The 22,790-nt window shown below is 36.9% G+C and overlaps 1 protein-coding gene across 1 annotated transcript; it reads right to left on the bottom strand.

Moving 5' to 3' along the window:
* Window positions 1–5,935: 5,935 nt before the first annotated feature.
* Window positions 5,936–6,394, bottom strand: LOC147486551 (uncharacterized). Its single transcript, XM_086573768.1, has one exon. The coding sequence runs from the start codon at window positions 6,392–6,394 to the stop codon at window positions 5,936–5,938; it is 459 nt and encodes a 152-aa protein (XP_086429894.1).
* Between the last annotated feature and the right edge of the window lie 16,396 nt (window positions 6,395–22,790).

The following is a 22,790-nucleotide window of genomic DNA, read 5'->3' on the forward strand; positions in this document are numbered from 1 at the left end:
CTTTTATAGAAGTGAATATAGTGAGACACTGAGACTAACAAATAAAAAATGAAATAATTAAACGCTGTTATCTGCTTGTATATGGTTTTCCCCGCCAACAAATACAAGTATCCAGAAACCGGCTTTAAACAAGGTTATTGTTGAGACATTCTTCATTCGTCGTCACATACAGAGATTACAGCCCAAGGACAAAGCCCAATAATAATTTCGCCATAAGTCCACTTCAATTTTAATTTCACTCTAAGTCCAAAATCGGGCTGAAGTCATCACACGTTATCATTTTTCATTTATAATTTCAACTCAAAGACACATTTTCATTAATAATTTCGGCTCAAAAACAAACTGGACTAACGTCATCACATGAAAATTTAAAATTTATATAGTTTTCTTTACCTATGTAAATTTACATCATATGAAAATATAAATTTACATAGTATTTTACATATAAAATTTTAAATTTACATAGTGAAAATTTAAATTTACATAGTGACGTCAGCTCGTGTTTTTATACTTAGGACAAAATTAAAATTCAAGTGAATTTAGAGCGATTTTTTTTTGAAAATCAGCCCAATTACTTCAATACAATTATCTTATTCAACGTTACTATAGAAAACTTCCAATATATTTGCCTGCACACTTGAGTTCAGTCTCTATGTCATTTGGAACTAATGGACGGATTTAGCTAGTGTAGCATCAACCATTTTATTGATAAGTATTGATTTATTAACCCTTCTATGATTGGATTGACAAGGGAAAATTGACTTTTGTCTTAAATAGTTCTATGGTCAGATATACGAATAACAAATTATTAAATTAAATTTTGTTCTCTTTACCTTAGAGACTTGCAGTGGGTACTGACTACTGAAGTACGAAAGTACAACGAAGCAGTCTGTACTTACTGGGCTTCATTTGTGTAGACCCATTCATTTGGGCCTTTTACCTCAAAGCTTGGATCTCCTGCTCTCACACAGTCATACTAGACTGACTGGGTGTTGGCCCAAATTACTCCTGCATTTGGCATGCCTAATGGCTAATGCCAGCTGTGGACGTTTTGTACTTCGGTGAGTGAATGAAACTCACCCAACTGTTGAAATAATCCACCCAACGCATGGTGAATTGGTGTCTATTGTTATCCAAAAAAAAAAATTGGTGTATATGTTACTCAACTGGTGAGTATGTGCGCATTGAAAAAAGAATGAAAGAATATAAGCGTCTTCTCCCAAGAGCAACCTAAGATTACTAACCCATCTTTTTTACCATAATTTCTTCTGTTTGTGCTAAGATTATTATTTTCAAATTAGAATTATTATTTATTATGAATTTGGAATATTTAGTATTTTCTATTTAAAATTTAATTAGTTTTAGAAGTCTATGTTAGATTTAGAAGTCTAGTTTCTTTGTTAATCAAGTATGATTTATCTATATAAATATGCTATTGTAGTTTTTTTTTTTTTCCTAAATACTATATATTATTTAAATCAAGAAATTGGTCCTCTGGACCAATTTTGAGCCAAAATCACGGTAGAGGACAACCTATTTTAGAAACCACTTACAAAACCAAATTTCATGTTTTAATCACTTACGGACCCAGTATTTTAATTAAAATAACCCTCAAGGACAAAATAAGTTCTCCCGGTTTTTAATTTTTAATTTTATTTCCCTTTTTACCCTTATGTGAATAAAACAAAACTACGAGAGAGAAAACCCAAAAGGCCAAAACTCCTCCTTCTCTAACCAACCAGACCCTTTTTAGACGATAATAACACCTCCTTGCAAAGAATAACTCTAGCTTTTTATACGATAGTATCAATGGCTAATTATCAAACAAAGCTAGAGATGGCGGCACCAGACTAATTATCAAACAAAATAGTGTTCATAGCTCCAATAGGTATGAATACTCATTGTTCATAGCTAATGTTCATAATTGGGAGTATGAACAATCAATGTTCATAGCTAATGTGAATAACTTATTCAAATTTGGGTAAAAGTGATATCCAAAGGTGATGGTGGTTCGATTCCACCAAAATCCTCTAAAATTTTAATGTTAATCAAACAATGATTGTTCATTTTTTACTATTAAACGCGTATTGTTCATATCTGTTTTGGAAATAAACATTTATTGTTTATATCTACTTTGGGTTCATGTTTTTTTGTTGGTATGAACACGTATTTTTCATATCTGTTTTGGGTATGAACAATCAATGTTCATATCTGTTTTGGGTTCATGTTTTTTTGGATACCTAAAGAAGGTATGAACAATCAATGTTCATATTTGTTTTGGGTGTGAACATTTATTGTTCATACATATTGTTTATAGCTAATGTTCATAATTTGGGGTATGAACAGTTATTGTTCATATCTGTTTTGGGTTCATGTTTTCATAGCCACAATCAATGTTCATAGCTGATATTCAACATGGGTAGGTATGAACAATCAATGTTCATACTTATTGTGGGTATGAACAATCAATGTTCATAACTGGATCAATGTTCATACATTGATATGTATGAACAATGCTTGTTCATAGCTCAAATAGGTATAAACACTCATTGTTCATAGCTAATGTTCATAATTGGGGGTATGAAAATCAATATTCATAGCTATTGTTCATACATGGATAAGTATGATTGTTCATACCTATTGTGGGTATGAACAATCAATGTTCATAACCGGGTTGTTTCAGTTGGGTCGGGCCGTTTATTTTTTTTCTTCAGGGGTATACTTGACCTTTCATCTACCTAAGCCGTTCTTATTTCGCGTCAAGGGTAAACTTGAACTTTCATCCACCCGGTCCTTGTGAGTGATTACAAAAATAACGTGTCCTCTAGAGTTTCTCTTTCGGCCGATTTGTCCTCTAGAGTTTCTCTCTGTTACTTAAATAGCATGGAGTCTACAACCTGAATTTACATCCCTGTTGAATTTTACTTCCTGTTAGTTGGATTGTGCTGCAGATTTAGTGGGTTAAATAGGGACTCAGTTGGGTTAAGTTTGAGTCCTTTAGAAATATTTTATGGGCCTTAGTTGGGCCTCACCAAAAAGCTCTGCTGAGTCTGAATGTCTAGGTCAAATTTCTTTTTTTTTAAAAAAAAAAAAAAAAATGAAACCCAAAAACCACGCCCCAGAAGTGTCTGTTCAAAAAACCACACTAACTTAGGAGTGGTTCTTTCTTAAAGTGGCTATTGTATTTTCCAAGGCAAAAGACGCTTACCAAAGCGTGGTTTAAAATTTAAGACATGCTTATAAACGGGTCACCATCAATCACTTTTTGTGCGTGGTTTTTTAGGATAAAAGACACACTGTACATGTTTTTCTTAGGTGATTCTGTTGTAGTGTATTAAGGTTCCTAGGAATCCAAAAGAAATTACAGGGAGAGCAACTATCTAACACCCTGATGGTGCCCTTGACAACATTCTACATCCTCCAATTAGCTTTTTCTGGGTTTTGTAGTCTTGTGATTACTTGTTTACAATCTCCTTGTAGTCTGACAAACTTTAGCCCTTCTTTCTTTGCCAGCATCGTACCCACCTCTGCTGCCATATACTCAGCCTCTTCAGGAGATCATGCATTGAACTCCTTGCAAGCTATTGCCACAATCCTTCCATCTCCATCCCATAGAATGGCTCCAGCAGCTCCCTCCCTTGTATCCTTATTATAGGCAGCATCAAAATGGATATTAGACTAAGTATATATACTCCTCATAATCTATTGTAGTATATTATAAACATCATAGTAATTAAGTAGAATCATGAGTGTTTGTATTAGAAGCTGGACTAGAGACTCCCTGATCAAAAGCCTTGAAATTCTTCAGCCATAGTTTGTATGTCTTCCTCAGCAGCTTCTCTCCATTTGGGCTTCCTTTCTCGAACTTACATGAATTCCTCAACTCCCAAATACCATACAACAAGATGCAAGCATAGTTAGCCAACTTGGCTACATTCTTATCACAATTTTCACTCAATTGCATAATCTCATCTATCCATCCTCTTGTGTCCTAGTCATACACATCTATTTTAATATTTATCTCTGATCTGAACCAGATCCCCCGGATCCAGTCATACTTAAAGAAAAGATGTGTACCAGTTTCAACCTCCTTCCCACAAAAAAGGGCAATCAAAATTACCTACCATTTGTTTAGCTTTGAGGATATCCCCAGTAGGCAACATCCCCATATATAGTTTCCATATGAAGAGTTTCCATGTGGCTGTCAGCTCCCTACCCCATATTCTATTGATGGATCTCTGTTGGTAGCTGGAGCTTTGTCCTTCCCCTTTCTCTAGAGTGCTTAGCTTGTAAGCACTCTTAACAGAGAAATTATCATTTTTTGTCCCAAACCAAATGGGTTTATTAGGGCTATTCAAAGCTCTGACCTTAATCTCTTGAATATCCTGGACGATATTAGCTGGAAACAAGTTTTCCAGCTTAGCCAAATCCCAGCCTTCTCCAGAGCTGTCTTAAGGTCTTTAACCTTCATATTTGGATCTATGTCATCTCTTAAGCAATACTCTTTTAGGGTGATAGGCTTATTCAATCTTGTTACCCAAGGGTCAGTAAGCACATTTGTACTACACCCATCCCCAATATTCCACAGAAGCCCCTTATCATTGGAGCTGAAATTCTTATAAAATCCCTTCCAAAAGGGTGAGGCAGAATAAGGAAGGTTTTTTCTACCTCCCCTTGGCCACCATTTATGATAGATCGCTTTGAAAGTTTATACTATAGAGAGTCAATGCTTTCCAACTCAGCTTTGATAGCAGAGAGTTATTAATCTACCTAACCATCTTGAACCCTAACCCTCCTTGGTCTTTAGGTTTACACAACTTGTCCTATCTCACAGTGTGTATAACCTTGTTTGGATTTCACCCTTGCCACTAGAAAGACCTACAAGCAGCATCAATCTTATCACAAATCCCTTGAGGGATAACATAGGTAGACATTGCATATAAAGGCATAGCCTGAGCCACTGCCTTGATAAGCACTGTCTTATCAGCTTGGGAAAGGACATTTGCCCTCCATTCTTGAATCTTTGAATGGACCTTGTCCACAAAATAGTTGAAATCCTTAGTTTTCTTTCTAGAAAGAATGATGGGGACTCCAAGGTATTTATCATTTCTAGAGAACTTCCTCATATTAAGGGTCCTCCTGATATGCCTCTGTTGATCCAAATGCACATTCTTACTAAAGAAAATGCTAGACTTATCTTTGTTGACTAGCTGGCCTGAGGCCTTACAATATTGTTCCAGAATATCTTCCAAAGCCACAGCTTCATCCATAGTTGCTTTGGAGAAGATGATAAGATAATCTGCATAAAGCAGAAAGCATTTCTTTTGATTTTGATCCCATGTATAATACCCTCATTCTCCTTCTTAAGAATCAGTCTTGACAGGGCTTCTGTGACAATAATGAAAAATAGGGTGATAATGGGTCTCCTTGTCTAATACCCCTATGTGGGATAATATGTGACAATGGGGACCCATTCAGTAACACCCTGAAGGATACAGTTGAGAGGCAGCTCTAAACCAGCCCCATCCAGTTCCCACAGAAACCAAGTTGTTCAAAAAGGTTATCCAAAAAACTCAACTCCACTCTGTCATATGCCTTAGCCATATCAATTTTAAGAGCCATCCACCCATCTTTCTTCTTTGTCATATGATCCATATTGTAGAACATCTCACTTGCTAACCCACATTGTCCCCAATATTTCTTCCTTTAACAATAACACCTTGGAATGGTGAAACAATTTTGTTTAGGTAAGGTTTAAGCCTATTAGCAAGTATTTTTTTATACAATCTTGTATGCAAAAGTATACAAGCTAATAGGCCTAAACTTAGAGATTTGATCTGGATTGCTAATCTTTGGGATAAGAGTGATAAAAGTTTTATTCATTTTAGGGTGCATAAACCCAAACATGAAGAAATCTCTGACAAATTGGGTAATGTCACTCCCCACATTCATAGTAAAAGATTTCTTGAAAACCATCAGGTCCAAGAGCTTTAGTTTTGCCCATCTTGTGGACAACCTTCCATACTTCTTGCTCACTAGGGATAACAATAAGTAAGTTATTCTCCCTTTCTGTGATGCAAGGTTGGAAAAGAGACAGAACATCCTGATTAGGGTCAGGAGAGTCAGAAGTGAACAAGTTAGTGAACAAGTGGTTAATGTTATCTCCCACTTGATCCCTTCCTTGTAGCCAACCTCCATTGTCACCTTTAAGCTTGGTCACAAGATTCTTCCTCCTCCTATAGAGAGTAGAAAGGTAGAAGTATCTTGTATTCCTCCCATTTTCCTTAATCCAGTGTTCATTGGATTTTTGCTGCCAAAAACTTTCTTCCCTCTCTGTCCACATGAGCAGCTCCTTTTTCAGCTCTTGGGCTTTGGCATAATTTTCCTCACCCATGTTTTCAGAGAGGACTTTGTCAAGCCTATCCTGAATGGCCTTGATATTATTAAAAATGTTACCAAACACCTATTTATTCCACTTTATAACATCTTTAGAGGTATTTTTGATCTTATACAAAGTATTACTGCAGCTAGCAGGTAAATCCTTTTTATTCCATGTTTTATGGATCACCTCCTTGCATGAATCATCAGCAAACCACATTTTAAAGAACCTAAAGGGTTTAGGAGGTAATTTAACATGCTTGTGCAAATTTATTGTTAAAGACAAATGATCAGATGAGGCATTGGATCGAATCTTAACATGTGCATCAGGGAAAAGCATCAACCAGTCTATATTAGCTAAACCCTATCCAGGCGTTCAAGAATATGATTCTTAAGCCCCCTATTATTCGACCAAGTATATCTAGGACCAGAAAAACCTAAGTAAAAAAGACTGAGATTATTAATGAACTTATTAAAATCATGCATATATTTGGTATAAACATTTCTACCTCTGTACTTCTCATCTAGGCATGTGATAGTATTAAAATCACCAAACATAACTTAAGGGTCTGGAATATAGGGAGCAAGATCCCTTATTTCATCCCATACTTTGATTCTATGATGTGCCACAGGATGCCCATATACAAAAGTAAAGTACTAACTGATATTAGAATGGAAATTATTGTATTTACCTGTGATCTGATTTGTTATACCTCCCAAAATTTCGATGTCGCAGTCCTCCTTCCAGAAAACTGCCAAATCCCCTTTACTACCATCAACATCCACATAGAAGCTCCTCCCATATTTAATCATCTTCCCTACTCCCTTTATCCTCCTACTATTTACCTTTGTTTCAGCTTAACATATAACATCTGGTTCGTGTTCTCGGATGAGGCCCTCTAGAGATCGAACCGCCGTGTTGGTGCCAATACCATGACAATTCCATGCTAACATTAAAATAGAGGTGGTTGTTGAGGAACAGCCATCGCGAGACCATGATCCACACTTGGTGAAGCAAAAGTTGATATCTTATCTTTCCTACCACTGTCATCCCAATCTGCCTCCTCTTCATCTGAGAAGTTCATCACAAAACCAACTTTATTCTTTCCTTTCTTATACTTCACTGAACCCTTGATTGCTTATCATCCTCCTCCTCTTCCCCTAGAGACATAGTAAAAGACCCTCCACACTGCAACCTGCGACTCCCTTCCCCTATCTTTTCAATTATTTTAGTTTGAGGTAAGTAAATCCCCACTACACCGGAAATTATCAGATTCACAATCTTCCCATGGTTCATCCTTTTCACACTCCCCTTCTTGGTTCATCCAGGTGTCAAGGTCTTCCACAACTTTCTTCCCTTTGTCCTTCTCTGTCTGTCCTTTGTCCTCTTCAGGCTCACTGTTGCTTTTCTCATCACTTGTGAGAAGATTAATCACTGTTACCTTTGTGTCCTGTAAAGATCCTACTTTGCCTGTGAAATCCAAGCTTTTAAAATGGCGATCATCCTTTCCATAGTTAACCACCGAAATTTTGTCATCTTCAGTTGCATTCTCTTTTCTTACCCTATTTTCCAGAAGTGCTTGCCTTATCTCTGGTTCATTACTGATCTTCTCCTCTCTTCTTGTGTTTCTCCTTTTCCATCGCGAGTTGTCTTCGCTCGAGGCTCCATCACCCAGAGGGAATGGGCATTGAAGGTCCCTAATTTCCGAATTTCTCACCATAATTCTTAGAAAGTCTAGATCAAAGCTCAGATATAATGTGAATTGTAGTTTAGTTCATTCATTCAATTATCAATTATCAATCATTCAAAGTCCACAGGGAATGGGCTATTGTAGTTTAGTTTAATTTATTCATTCAATTATCAATTATCAAACTATCAAATTTCCAAAACCTATTATAATTTTCTCCCTCAACTTCTACAAATTTTCTATTCAATATTATTCCTCCTTAAATCAATCCTAGCCTCCATTTTGAAGATCTCCGCATATTTTCTTCTAAATCTCATTTATTCTGCATCAATTGGTATTAAGAGCCCCACATTTTAGATTCTAATCTAGAAAGCGATCCACCACCACCACTTCAACAAACCCCCAAAATTGTTTCTCTCAATGGTTGAATATGTTACGAAGAAAGAACTAGTAGACATTATCGACGACACTATCAACAATCTTAAGTTAGAATTGAGCATTGATTCAAAGCTTGAAGCTTTGAAGACGAGACTTATGAATATGTTCAAAGAACCATTCCCTCACACTATAACTTTTGCAAACCCTAGCACCTTTGCAATAATCTATAAGACCATTGTTCCTATATACCCATCGAAAAATTTCCTTACCACTCCAATTATACCTCCAATCTCACATCCACCAACACCAGTCTATACTCTCCAAGAAGTTAAAACTATGAACGAAGAAGATGTTGTTTCTTATGTTGGTTCTCCATAAGTTACAAAGAATACTCCACACATTGCTTTTGAAGATTCCAATTTTCGAAGTCTACAAATTGGACAAAAATGTGAGATTTTTCAAAAGATAGAGTTTTTTCAAGAAGGAGAGTGCACACCAACTTTTATCTTTCTATCTTATGAAGATCTGTTTGTGTTGTTCTCTTCTCCAATAGTTACATATTATTTGAAGAAGCGCAAAAGATATTGTAAGAAGTGTTGTCGAAAGAAATTCATTGAAAATTCATTTGAAGCTTCTTTTGGACATGTGTTTATTTCAAACAAAATACTACAAAAATTTTACCAAAGAAGTCGAAAGAAGTGTTGGAAAGATTGTGAAAATATTGTTTTTGACAAAACAATGTTATTTTTTTTTTTTTATCATCAACTCGAGGTCGAGTTTTTCAAAAGAAGGGAAGAATGATGTAGGATTACTAGCCCCTCTTTCTTACCATAATTCCTTTTGTTTGCGCTAAGATTATTATTTTCAAATTAAAATTATTATTTAGGGTTAAGCCCAAAAAAAACAAAATAACACGGTCAACTCAATTTTGAATTTTGTGTGTGTGTGTGTGTGTTTTTTTTTTTTGTGCGGTGGTGTTAATACTAGTTAACCCTATTATTTATTATTTATTAGGAATCTGGAATATTTAGTATTTTCTATTTAGAGTTTAATTAGTTTTAGAAGTCTAGGTTAGATTTAGAAGTCTAGTTACCTTGTTAATCAAGTATGGGGGTCCTAATTGGCTCAGGAAGGGTGGTGTTAATACTAGTTAACCCTATTATTTAATTTGGAATATTTATTATTTTCTATTTAGAGTTTAATTAGTTTTAGAAGTCTATGTTAGATTTAGAAGTCTAGTTTCCTTATTAATCAAGTATGTCTTATATAAAGAGGTCATTGTAGTTTAGTTCATTCATTCAATTATCAAACTATCAAATCTCCAAAACCTATTATACTTTTCTCTCTCAATTTCTACAATTCTTCTATTCAATATTTTTCCTCCTTAAATCAATCCTCCCTTTTGAAGATCTTTGCATATTTTCTTCTAAATCTCGTTTATTCCGCATCATTATAATAGTGAATTTATTTGTTGTGCTAATCAATCGAAGTCCATTATGTTCTTGATCTAGCTTCCTATAGTTAACAACGCCAACAGACATAACCATCCTAAGCTGGCGCTTGGATTTGTTTTCATTTCCTCAAGTACTTGTGTAGAAATACTATTTCTTTGGATAAAGCATTTGGATCTCTATTGCAAATAAAATATGTACATAGACAAATAAGTCCACCTTGTATCCATTGTTTTCAGCACGCTATATTTATTTCTAGCCTTAGCTCTTGATCCTTAAAAATGTAAATTTTTTGTTGTTGATGGCATTAATATTGGAGTTATCCCTCACATGAGGATGAGAAAGAAGTTCTGTTTGCGAGAAAAAGGTCTGAGAGCCCGTATAACACCCCGTGTTTTTATTCTTTGTTTTTTTCTATAATAATAATAAAGATAATAATAATAGATAATAGATATAATAAAAATAGGATAAGTGTTAGTGGAAATAGGAGACGTGGGTATGGGATAAACTTTCTTCCCTATTTCGGGGGTTGTTTTTTAAAACGTAAAAAAAAAAAATATAGGTTGGTCAAGAAATCGCAGAGTTTTTCAGAAAAGAGAGTTTCACAGATAGGAAAGAGAGAAGTTTCTTGCTGGAGATTTTGCTGGGAACAGGAGCGCGCTAAAGGTGAGTAGCTATTCTTGCTATTTCACCGAAGTTATCGTTTTCGTGTATCGGGGTATACTGTATAAGATTTCTGCATAGGGATACTACTTATTATCTTGTTTTATTCTACGTCGTGCGGTCGTATTATTAAACTTCGCTAAATATCGGAAATGGGGATTTAACTGTTGGAAGCTTTGAATAATGTGTTAATGGCGGCCAGAGACAATAAAACAAGATAATGTGTTAATGGAGGTTGTATTATTAAGCTTTGTATAAATGTGTTAATGGTGGTCAGTACCGTTTATGTTAACTGCTGTGCGTGGGTGGTTTGTGTTGGGCTGGAACTTGTTGTTTGGTGATTGAATGTTGGTTTGGAGGGGGCTGTGGAAGCTTAAAGGGAGCGTCAATGGAGGCGCGAGCCCCAAACCTCCTCCTCCCCCAGAAAAACGTCCCACTCGTGGATACCGTGGGTTGAACTATTATATTTTTGTTTGTTTGAACTTCGTGGTGGTGGCGTTATAGTTGGTGGTAGCGAGTGAGTGAGTCTTTATGTAAAGTAAAGGGGCAGTTTAAAAGCTTGGAGAAACTATTAATGGCGGCAGTAAAAATTTCTAGATCTAGATTTAAGGATTTGAGGTTTTATTAGCTTTTATTAAAGTTGTAGGGGTTTGAATCAAAAAAAATCGGTTGGTTATTTTTTTGGGTGGCGATTTGGAATTGGTGGTGGTCGATTTGGGCTGGTGGTGGAGGCTGTTGGAGAAGATGAATAGTAAATTTTGGGTTGGGCCTTAGCAAGTTTAAATTGGTTGGGCCAAAACCTTATTGTTAGTTGGGCCGAAATGTTTTAGTTTTGTTGGGCCAAAACTTTATATTTTATGTTAGGCCCGATTCTATTTTAGTTGTTGGGCCGGTTTCAGTTTAATTTTCGGGCCGAACTTCGGTTGTGTTTTGGGCGATTCAGTTTAAAAGGTTTTGGGCAAATTTAATAATATTGCTTAGGGCATATATGACTTAATATAGATCCAATTGGGTCGTGGAATAAATAAGTTGGTTTTAGACTTTCGGGTTCTAAGGTTTGGGCTTGCAGCGGTCCGAACCATTACCTTAGTCATGGCGCATTTGAGCCATGCATTATTGACCTTAGCCATGAACCATGGCTATGACCCCAACCTGTTGAACATGGAAACGACAGTTTGACTTCGACCATGATGGTTGACTTTGACTTTGACCAGGGTTGACTGTTGACCAGGGTTGACTTTGACCAGTTGACCCAATTTGACCTTTTAACTCGGATTATGATTTGGGTTATTAAGATAGGTCTAAGACTATTAGCATACTTGACTTTAGGCTAAGACCTCTATATATACGTGTGTATGTGTATTAACTACTATGTGATTTTGCAGTATTTTATGATATGCAACGTTATGACACTAAGACATCCCTGAAATTAATAACGCGTAAATCAAAAAATACAGGAATCAAGATACTCATTCGTTCTCTAAAATGATATATAAAATAAAGTTCAATAATGCGTAAACAAATTTACCGCACTCTTTTAGAACTCTCCACGCCTCAAGTTTTGGAATTGAGGTTATGACTGATGATGTCATATGTTAGGTGGGCATTTATTGAATGTGCCATAAATGACCCGTTAGCGCTATATAAGGGTATTCATTGAATGTGCCATGAATGACCAGATTGTAGTGGACTGCCCTAAAGAGGAACTAAGGTATTCGCCTTGCGGGTTAGTTGTATTCCTTGAGTGTACGGGAATGTAGGATTGAGTATTCCTTGAATGTGGCAGGAATGACCTAGGGCATTCATTGAATGTATCATGAATGGCCCGTTAGTGATATGATAGGTATTCCTTGAATGTGGCGGGAATGACCTAAGGTACATAGTTTGTGAAATATGTGTATAAGAAAAGAAATTGATTAATTAATAAGAGAAATTAAGTTGATTGTGCGAGTGTGTTTGGGTTTACTTCTGAATACCTATAGGATATCGACAAATGTTAGAAGTTCTAACTTTCTTTTGCAGGAGGGTAGGACTTAATAACATTTTGTGCAGGGACGCGGTCCTACCCTTATACAGCAGTGGATATCGGTAAGTTTTAATTCAATGATTTAGATATTAAAACAAGTTATTAGAATGAGTTAATAAGATGGAAGTTTTGCTTGGGAAGAAGTTATGCCGGTTGAAATGACGGAACTACCTGTCTTCTAAGCTGTAAATGATTAAGTTATGGGAAAATATAAAGTGATTGTTTGGATAATTAAAGTATGATAATGTTTATATGTGGTTAGTTTACTCATACCAGCAAATTCCATTTTGCTGACCCATGTTTGATTTGTTTTGGCAACGTGGGTGTGTTCTTGGGAACATAGGTGGAAGGCAGTGGAACCTCGGCGTTTGATTTGGATTCTCGCCTGGAGCAGTCTGGGAGTTTAGTTTATTAGGTCTGATCTTTTGGAAGTATGTAATAACGTAGGTTACATTTTCATATGACATGAGAATACGATGTTGGAAATTATTATTCTTAAAGTTTGTTTATGTTTGTATTGGGATGGAAGAAAGTTTTTAATAAAGTGATAGTTGAGGAATTTGGAGATTTTTGTTGTTAAGATTCTTTATGATGTGGGTTTTAGGTTTTGACATGTGTTGTATCCACCCCGTCATAGCCTGGGTTTTTAGACAATTGAACCAAGTGATGGTTGAGATATTTATATTTCAATTATTCATTTTTTTTAATTATTTAGAAATTCGGGCTGTGACAGCGCGTGCGCTCAGATTGGTTTAAATCCAAGGCACGCCCACGCCCTTGGTACTGGAAAACAAAACAGGCATTTGAGGGCGCGCGCGCTCGACATTGGCCTTGTCGAGAGCGCGCTCGCGCCTATGTCTAATTTCGCAGTTTCTATTTTTCTACAGTAACCGCAAGATTGCGGTTTACTATATAAACAGAAACAAGATTTTGGAAAACCTAAGTCTTAAATAGAGACCCAATTTTGAGAGCTATCAAAATTGAGAGAAAATCTTTGCAGAGAGAAAAGCCTGTAAAGAGAGAGGAGTGATCTAGTAAGGTGGAGAGACTTAAGAGGAGTGATTATAATATTCTTTCCCACGTTAAAAAAGGATTAGCTTTTGTGGAAGTAGGCATCATTGGCCAAACCACGGTATATCTTTGTGTTGTGGTATGCTTTATTTTTTTTGCATTATTATTTGTTGTTGATAGTTGTTTAGAGAGTTGGGCATGCTAGGTTAGTTCTAGTGGATATTTAGAATTTGTTTGGAGTAATAGTTGGTTCAAGTACAAATTATCTGTGTAGTGGGAATCGATTGGTATCGTTATTCCTCAACAATTAGTGCATATGGATATATTGAAAATAGAAAATATATACAAAGACAAACAAGACCACCTCGTATCCATTTTTTTCAACACCCCCATCAACTAGCCTTAGCTCTTAATCCTTAAGGATGTGAAAAAAATTCATAAACTCTGTTGTCTACCGCATTAGAACATATCCAGTGGACAAACCATTAGGGGTTAAACAGTCTTTTAAACATTAATTAGAAGAAAAGATTGAGTCCTTCAAAATTAACAAAGTTCCAAAAGGAGAGGTCTCATCAACATATTGTCCATGCATGCCTTAGAATAATTTTGAAATTCAGTCAAGGCCGCGGCCCAACTATTGATGGTGTAAGAACAAGATGGAATATCAGTCAATAATTTGTACTTGGTGAAGTGGGTGTAGATTTTGATGACTATTGACTCCATTTTGTCACCATTACCTAATTGGGAATGAAGTGCACAAGCCAGACATACTATGTTTTCTCCTGTTAAATCGTATTGCAGAGTGGTAAACTGGTAATGACTAAGAAACATTAGAGGTATATCAGCTGGGCTTGTTCTAGAATGCATACATATTATTGTAGCGAGATTTAATTTTGGCAGCAGGGTTTGGAGAAGGCAAAACGCACAGACAACCCGATCAATGTATCAGAGGAAGTGATACGCTGCACGCTGCAGGGTGTGTTGGACTATCACATTATCACATTGCAAATACTTTCATGGGCACATGTCATCATTAACTACTTTATGCAAACATAATATTCATGCCTTTGTTTAGATCGTTACAACCGTAGATCTATGAGTAAACGAAATACTGACAAACAAACATAATCTGAAGCAGACCTGTCTACGGCTGCTCTACCACATTTTACATGTTTTACATCTTTGTCGAATATGCAACAGCATGTTGTTTCATATTATTAAGTTACCATCAGAATGTACAATAATGGGGCTTTTCACATAATGCACCCCATCGTGCCACGTTAATGAAGCATACAACAGAGAGCTATTTGTGGCTCCAACCGTCAACACAAAATATTGTTTCTCACCTATCAACTTGAATGTTAGGACCCCTAGGTACAATGCTTACCTCCATATTGGATGGAGCAGTCAGAGACGCTTTATAGGTTGAAAATGGTGAGTCAACATTAGGAACAGTTCTATGGTAACTTTGTCGAAAGGATTTTCCTCCTTTTTTTTTCGGACAGAAGTAAGGATATATTATTAATCTATAATATAAAGAATGTTATAGCTAGAGATGTGAATTACAACTATTCATCTAACTACAGGAGGTTCCCAGTCAAATCGATAGTATGTCCTAAACAGGCATTCAACAGATGTGATAAAGGAAGGCCTGTTTAAGCTCCATAGTGTTTCTCTACAACTCAAATGAGATCCCTTCTTTGCTGCAGCATCTGCATCTGCACCAAAATTTGCTTCTCTTAGTGTGTGTGTTATCCTCCACTGCTGAAGTTTTTGAATTGCTCTGACCCACGTAGGCTTTAATGACCATGGAATTGAAGGTGTTCACCCTTGATTGCTAGTACAACTGTCATTGAATCACACTCAATCAACAATTTCTTCCAGTTCATATGAACTGCTTTCTCCACTGCCAATATCACTGCTGTCATTTTGTGACAAAGTTTGTGACAACCCCGAAACCTTGACCAAGAATCCTAGAAGTGCTGCATTTGAGTCTATAAATATTACCCCTGCTCCACCATTGCTTGGGTTCCCAATAGATGCACCGTCTGTGTTTGTTTTTACCACATCCATGTCAGGTGGTATCCATGATACTTCCTGAATTCTGGCTGCGGGTTTAGCTCTGCCTCTCACATTCAGTTGAGAAAGTAAACTCAGGTTATCCACTATATTTAACATTATTCCTATGGCTAGCAATCCGCCTTGTAGTTCCTTGCAGAATGTCTTTCTTAATCACCGCTAGGTTGAGAGTTTGTTCCTTGAAGAAAATATTGTTCCTTGCTTTCAAAACCACCACCATTAGTTCCACTGATGCTACATTCCAAAGTTCTTGTTTAATTGGACTCTGATGATTGCATGCTTTTCTTACCGCTTGAAGTTCCAGTAGAGGCAATGCCACTTTGAAAATCTAAGAAAGCCAGCACCACAATGTCCTCGTGAACTCACATTCCCACATCATATGGCTTGAACTTTCCTCATCTTTGCCACATAACCTGCATTTAGAAACAATCTGAATGCCCTTCTTTCTGACCCTATCATCAATAGGAATAGCATTTTGAATTATTTTACACACAAGCCCTGCTTTCCTTGGATGTATATGCCTATTCCACACCCATTTATGCTAGTTGACCTTCATTTCCTTCTTTCTGATTACTTCAAAAGCATCAGTCACAAGAAAGACCCCATCTTAAGCCGACATCCAAATCCTAGTGTCCAGATCCTCTCCAGATGGTAGAAAAAGCGAATTCACATCAATACCTACTCTTGAGAAGACTTCAGAGACATCATTAGGTATATTATGTTGGAATCTCTTGTATTTCAAAGTACTAAGTGTGTGTGTGCAAAATGGAGGAGAAGAACATAGAGTGTTCTCTCAACTTTTGTGCATAGAAGATATTCCCACATTGGTTATCCACCACTAGCTATGTAAGTATATGAGGACTTCCTCTACCATAAGGGCGTGCCCTTAGAGTACAAAGGCTTTTGTGTTAGGAGGGAGGACTCACACAAAGCCACACACACGCGTCCACCCGCCCGCCCGCACTGATTTGTGTCGGGTTCGGGATTGGGCTTGGGCTTACTATGTGTGTCTAGCTAGTGGGTAGTGGCTTGGCCAATTGCCTAAACTTGTTTTGCTTTAGCAGTAAGTTTTGGACTTCTATTCCTAGTAGGTTTCTCTTTCTTATTTGTTTTGGAAACCAACTAGCTGTGACCGACCTTACCTCTATATAATTAGGACTGTGCGTCCATACAGAGCACTTCCACATCCAGAGAAACAGAACTCGCGAAACAACCCTAGCCTCTTCTTCTTCTCTTCTTACTGTTAGCCGTCAAAGAGAGTTGTACCGTTGTTCTAGAGAGCAGCATGTTCGAGTGCAAGTTAGCCTGCTAAACCATTGTATCTAGTGAGAAAGACGCCACTGTTGCCTTTCTGCACTACTGGAAGGGGCGAAATCTTTCCTTAAGGACAGCCTAATCCGCGCCTTGGTTGTTCCTTGTTACTAATGTCATTGTCTCTTTATTGTTTTCTTTATTCGCATCCAACAATCTTAAGGAAAGAATTGAGATGTCTACACCACCATACACACTGAATAAAGAAATCAATTAAGGAGTCATGGAGGTTACTTTGAATATGAGGGATGTTGCACCTCTACTGAATGCTCGTAACTTACCCAATGTGTCAAAGATTGAATCTTTCAGCGGTTCACACTTCAAGTGATGGAGAGAAAGGGTGTTCTCAGCCCTAGATGTACTCAACTATGCAAAGTATCTCACTGATAACGCATTCATAGAGGGCTCAATGGGAATAAGGTATGTCATCATGCTATTTTGAGTACCTTATCTAATGAAATTTTTGATATTTATTGTTCAAACAAGAATGCACATGATATATGGGAGAGTTTGAACAAAAAATACATAATAGAGGATGTTGGTACTCAAAAATATGCTGTAGGGAATTTTCTAAAGTTCAAGATGAGAGAGGATAGAGATGTAAAGTTTCAAATCCATGATTTTCATATGCTAGTTAATGATTTGAAAACTGAGGGTATTGATTTACCCTAGACCTTTATTGCTGGATGTTTAATTGAGAAACTCCCTAAGTCTTGGAAACACTATAAGAATAGTATGAAGCATAAATGCAAACAGATGACTCTTGAGGATGTGATCATTTACGTTCACATAGGGGAAAAGAACAAGACTCGGGGTGAGGTGTTGTCTAAGGAATTCAATTCCAAAACCAATATCGTTGAAGGCAATCCTAGCAAATCCAACAAAAACTCTAAAAAGCAAAAGTACAACAAAAATAAGAATTTCAAGGTCAAAGACACTTCTATTAAAAGGAGTGGTACTGGCAATGGAAATTGTTATGTTTGTGGTAAACCGGGACATAGGGCTTTTTAGTGCAGGCATAAGAAGGGCACTAATGATCCTCCCAACGCTAATTTAGTTGGGGGAGAGGACATCATGGCTGCTGTAGTGTCACAGGTTTTCATGGCCACTGGGAAGAAGAATTGGGTACTAGATTCTGGTGCCACCCGCCATATCTGTGGTGATGTTGCAGCCTTCTCAGACTACATATTAGTAAAAGATGAAAAGGTTTATATGGGTGACTCAAGGTCTATTCCTGTTGAGGGAACATGCAAGATTCTTCTGAAGTTAACTTCAGGGAAAACCCTTTCACTTAGTAATGTTCTCCATGTTCCTGAGATTCGTCAGAATCTGATTTCTGTGTCATTACTGGGAAAAGCTAGCGTTAAGGTCACTTTTGAAAGTGACAAGTTCGTTCTGAATAAGAATGAGAGTTTTGTTGGAAAAGGTTATTGTAATAACAATGGTCTTTTCATGTTAAATGTACTTGATGAACAACATTATTATTAATGAGAATGAATCTACTTCTGCTTACTTGCTTGACGCTTTTAATATATGACATGATAGATTAGGACATGTGAATGTTCAGTATATGAAAATGATGAAAGCATGTGGTTTATTGTCTGATATTTCTGATTTTTCTAATAATAAATGTGAAATGTGTGCTGAGACTAAAGCCACAAAGAAACCTTGCAGAACTGTTTCTAGAGATAAAACTGAATTATTAACCCTTATTCATCCGGATTTGGATGAGTTCAGAAGTATCATGTCTAGAGGAGGGAAGTTTTATTATATTACATTCATAGATGACTTCTTTAGGTACACCATGGTATATTTACTTAGAAACAAGCATGAGGTAGGTGAGATGTTTCTCAAGTACAAAGCTGAAGTTGAAAACCAGCTTAACTGTAAGATTAATCTAAAAGACTTTGGTCTGACAAGGGTGGAGAATATGAGTCTAACCCCTTCTAGGACTTTTGTGACAAGAATGACATTTTTCATGAGACTACTCCACCATACTCTCCTAAGTCTAATGGAGTAGCAGAACGGAAAAACAAAACACTAAAAGAGATTATGAATATTATGCTTGTAAGTTTTGGAGCTTCCCTGAACTTGTGGGGGGAAGCAATCCTATCTGCTTGCCATATACAGAATAAGATACCCAACAAGAAAATAAGGAATAAGACACCATATGAATTATGGAAAGGTCATGTACCTAATCTGAAATACTTCAAAATGTGGGGGTGTCTTGCAAAGGTTATAGTGAACGAACCTAAAAAGAGAAAATTGGGACCTAGAACTATTGATTGTATGTTCATTGGTTATGCTCATAATAGTGCTGCATATAGATTTTTAGTAGTAAAATCTAATAATAACCTTGTCGATGCTAACACTATTATAGAGAGTAAATATGATGATTTCTTTGAGAATATGTTTCCTTTGAAAATTGGCATTGAGAGGTTGGTTACTCCTAGTGAACAACAATCAACAAATCCTGAAATTTCTGAACAAGAAATTCGGAAGAGTAAAAGAGATAGAAAATCCACCAATTTTGGTGATGACTTTTACACATTTCTCATTGATGATGATCTTGTGACGTATAATAAGGCAATTAGTTATGGATATGCACCTTTTTGAAAAGATGTTATAAACTCAGAACTAGATTCGATTATATCTAATCACACATGGGAGATAGTTGATCTACCTCCTAGGGATGAAATCTATACATTACAAGTGGATCTTCAAAAGCAAACTAAAACTAGATGGTTCCATTGATAAATACAAGGCTAGACTAGTAGTCAAGGGATTCTCCCAAAAAAAAAGGCATTGACTATTTAGATACTTATGCTCTTGCAACTAGGATTTCTTCTATAAGAGTTCTAATGGCTCTAGCTGCTATTCATAATTTATTTATTCATCAAATGGATGTAAAAACTGCATTTTGAATTGTGATCTTGATGAAGAAATATATATGATGCATCCTGAGGTAACTATAGTACTAGGGAATGAGCATAAGGTATGCAAATTAGTTAAGTCTTTATATGGGTTGAAACAAGCGCCAAAACAATGACATGAAAAATTTGATAGTGTCATGATGTCCAATGGATATCAAATTAATGTTGTTGATAAATGTATTTACTTTAAATTTTTTGATGTGAATACATATATGATTATCTATCTATATGTGGATGACATGTTAATCATGAGTCCTAGCCTTGATGTTGTGAGAAACACCAAGATGTTTTTATCCTCCCAATTTGAAATGAAGGATTTGGGAGAAGCTGATGTGATTCTTGGAATCAAAATCATCAGAAACAGTGATGGCTATATGCTTTCACAAGAGCATTATGTTGATAAGTTTTTGAAAAAGTTTAACTATTATGATAGTAAGCATGTGTCGACACCTTATGAGGCAAATAATGAACTTAAGAAAAATAATCAACATAGTATCTATCAGTCTAAATATGCTCAAATTATTGGTAGTCTCATGTACTTGATGAATTACACTAGACCTGGCATTGCTTATGCAGTTAGCAGGTTAAGCAGATACACTCATTGTCCTAGCAAGGAACATTGGAGTGTTTTAGAGAGACTAGCCAAGTACTTGAGAGGAACAATGAATTATGACATATATTTTAGACAAACTCCACTTGTGATAGAGGGTTATTGTGATGCAAACTGGATATCTGATTCTCATGATATCAAGTCCACTAGTGGTTATATATTCACCCTTGGTGGAGGTGCAGTCGCTTGGAAATCTTCTAAGCAGACCTTGATAGCTCGTTCAACTATGGAGTCCGAGCTTATTGTTTTAGATAAAGCAAGTGCTGAGGCTGAGTGGCTTAGAAACCTCTTGGCATATCTTCCTATTGGTACAAAACTGTCTCCAACTGTACCTATGCATTGTGACTGTAAGGCCACAATAGCAAAGGCAAAGTGCAAACTGTACAATGGGAAAAACATACATATACGTCTGAGACTCAAGTCTATAAAGCAGCTGCTGGAATCTAGAGTTGTGGCTCTAGATTATGTGAGGTCAGAGTTAAATTTGGCCGATCCTTTGACAAAACTACTTAGCAGGAGGCAAGTGGTTGAAACGTCGAGGGGGATGGGACTTTTGCCTAAGATATAGGGAGACACTGACGGCAACCCTACCTATGTGATTGGAGATCCCATGAAGTTGGTTCAAAGGGAAAAACAAGTCACCTAATAGCTATGATATACTATCATCTTTTTTTTAGATGTCCCACCCTATGACGAGATAGTATTTTGTATATACTTTGTATAACTTGAATTGTAATGAGTAAGGATGAGTTATTTTACTTTTATTGGAATCCATAGTCCATTTTATTATGAGATAGTGTATTTTAACTGCAATGTATACTTGATGGATATCCACCTATATGAATGTAGAACTGGGTCGGTTCTTATGGATATTTAGGCTTGTATCCTAGAGCATTCATGAAACACAGGTAGTGGATAGCCAAAAAGTGCAACACCACAGAACTGACATATAATGAAAAAGCAGTGTGGGTGCATGTCATCTATTTTACTACAAGAGAATGTTGGTTCAAAGATTTTTTAATCTACCACTTTCACGTGATATAAGACATGTTACCTTATGACTGGTTTAAGCCCGTAAAGTACCAGTATCTTAGGCATTGCATTTTTGTTTCTCTCTGGCATTTCGTTAACCCATTTCTTTTGTAATATCTTATTCCAAAATAGTGGGGGACTATTAGTATTTTGAAATAGTGGTGGATTATTGGAATCTCTTGTATTTCAAAGTACTAAGTGTGTGTGTGCAAAGTGGAGGAGAAGAACATAGAGTGTTCTCTCCACTTTTGTGCATAGAAGATAGTCCCACATTGGTTATCCACCACTAGCTATGAAAGTATATGACGACTTCCTCTACCATAAGGGCATGCCTTAGGGTGCAAAGACTTTTGTGTTAAGAGGGAGGACTCACACAAAGCCACATGTGCGTGCACCCGCCCGCATCGAGCCGTGTCGGGTTCGGGCTTGGGCTTACTGTGTGTGTCTAGATAGTGGGTAGTGGCTTGGCCAATTGCCTAAACTTGATTATTTTGCTTCAGCAGCAAGTTTCGGACTTCTATTCCTAGTAAGTTTCTCTTCCTTATCTATTTTGGAAACCGACTAGCTGTGACCGACCTTACCTCTATATAATTAGGATTGTGCGTCCATATAGAGCACTTCCACATCTAGAGAAACAGAACTTGCGAAACAACCCTAGCCTATTCTTCCTCTCTTCTTACTGTTAGCCACCAGAGAGAGTTATACCGCCGTTCTAGAGAGTAGCCTGATTGAGTGCAAGTCAGCCTGCTAACTCATTGTATCCTGTGAAGAAGACGCCACTGTTGCCTTTCTGCACCACTGGAAGGGGCGAAATCTTTCCTTAAGGACAACCTAATCCGTGCCTTGGTTGTTGCCTATTACTACTGTCCCTGTCTCTTCGTTGTTTTCTTTATTCACATCCAACATGTTCCAGTTGTTGTTCACTATTATATCTGACACTTTAGAAGTGTAATCCTTCTAATTAACTCCTTAAACTTTATTTGCAATAGCTACGCCAGCCCAGGAGTCTTGCCATAGGTCAATGTGTTTACCCTAACCCACAATCCATCCCATGTGAGGCGTCATCTCTTTCAGTGCCCATTGTATCCCTGGTCATATAGAAGATTTCTTATAGTAAGAAATCCACTACTGTAACGCCCTCCAACTTGATATAACCTAGCTGGCCACTCCAGGATATATTAAGCTGGAAAGCACTCGCTTACTTGAGTGTCTCTACAATTGCCAGAACAA

This window comes from Coptis chinensis, chromosome 7 (assembly GCF_015680905.1).
Source record: "Coptis chinensis isolate HL-2020 chromosome 7, ASM1568090v1, whole genome shotgun sequence".
Classification (NCBI taxonomy): domain Eukaryota; kingdom Viridiplantae; phylum Streptophyta; class Magnoliopsida; order Ranunculales; family Ranunculaceae; genus Coptis; species Coptis chinensis.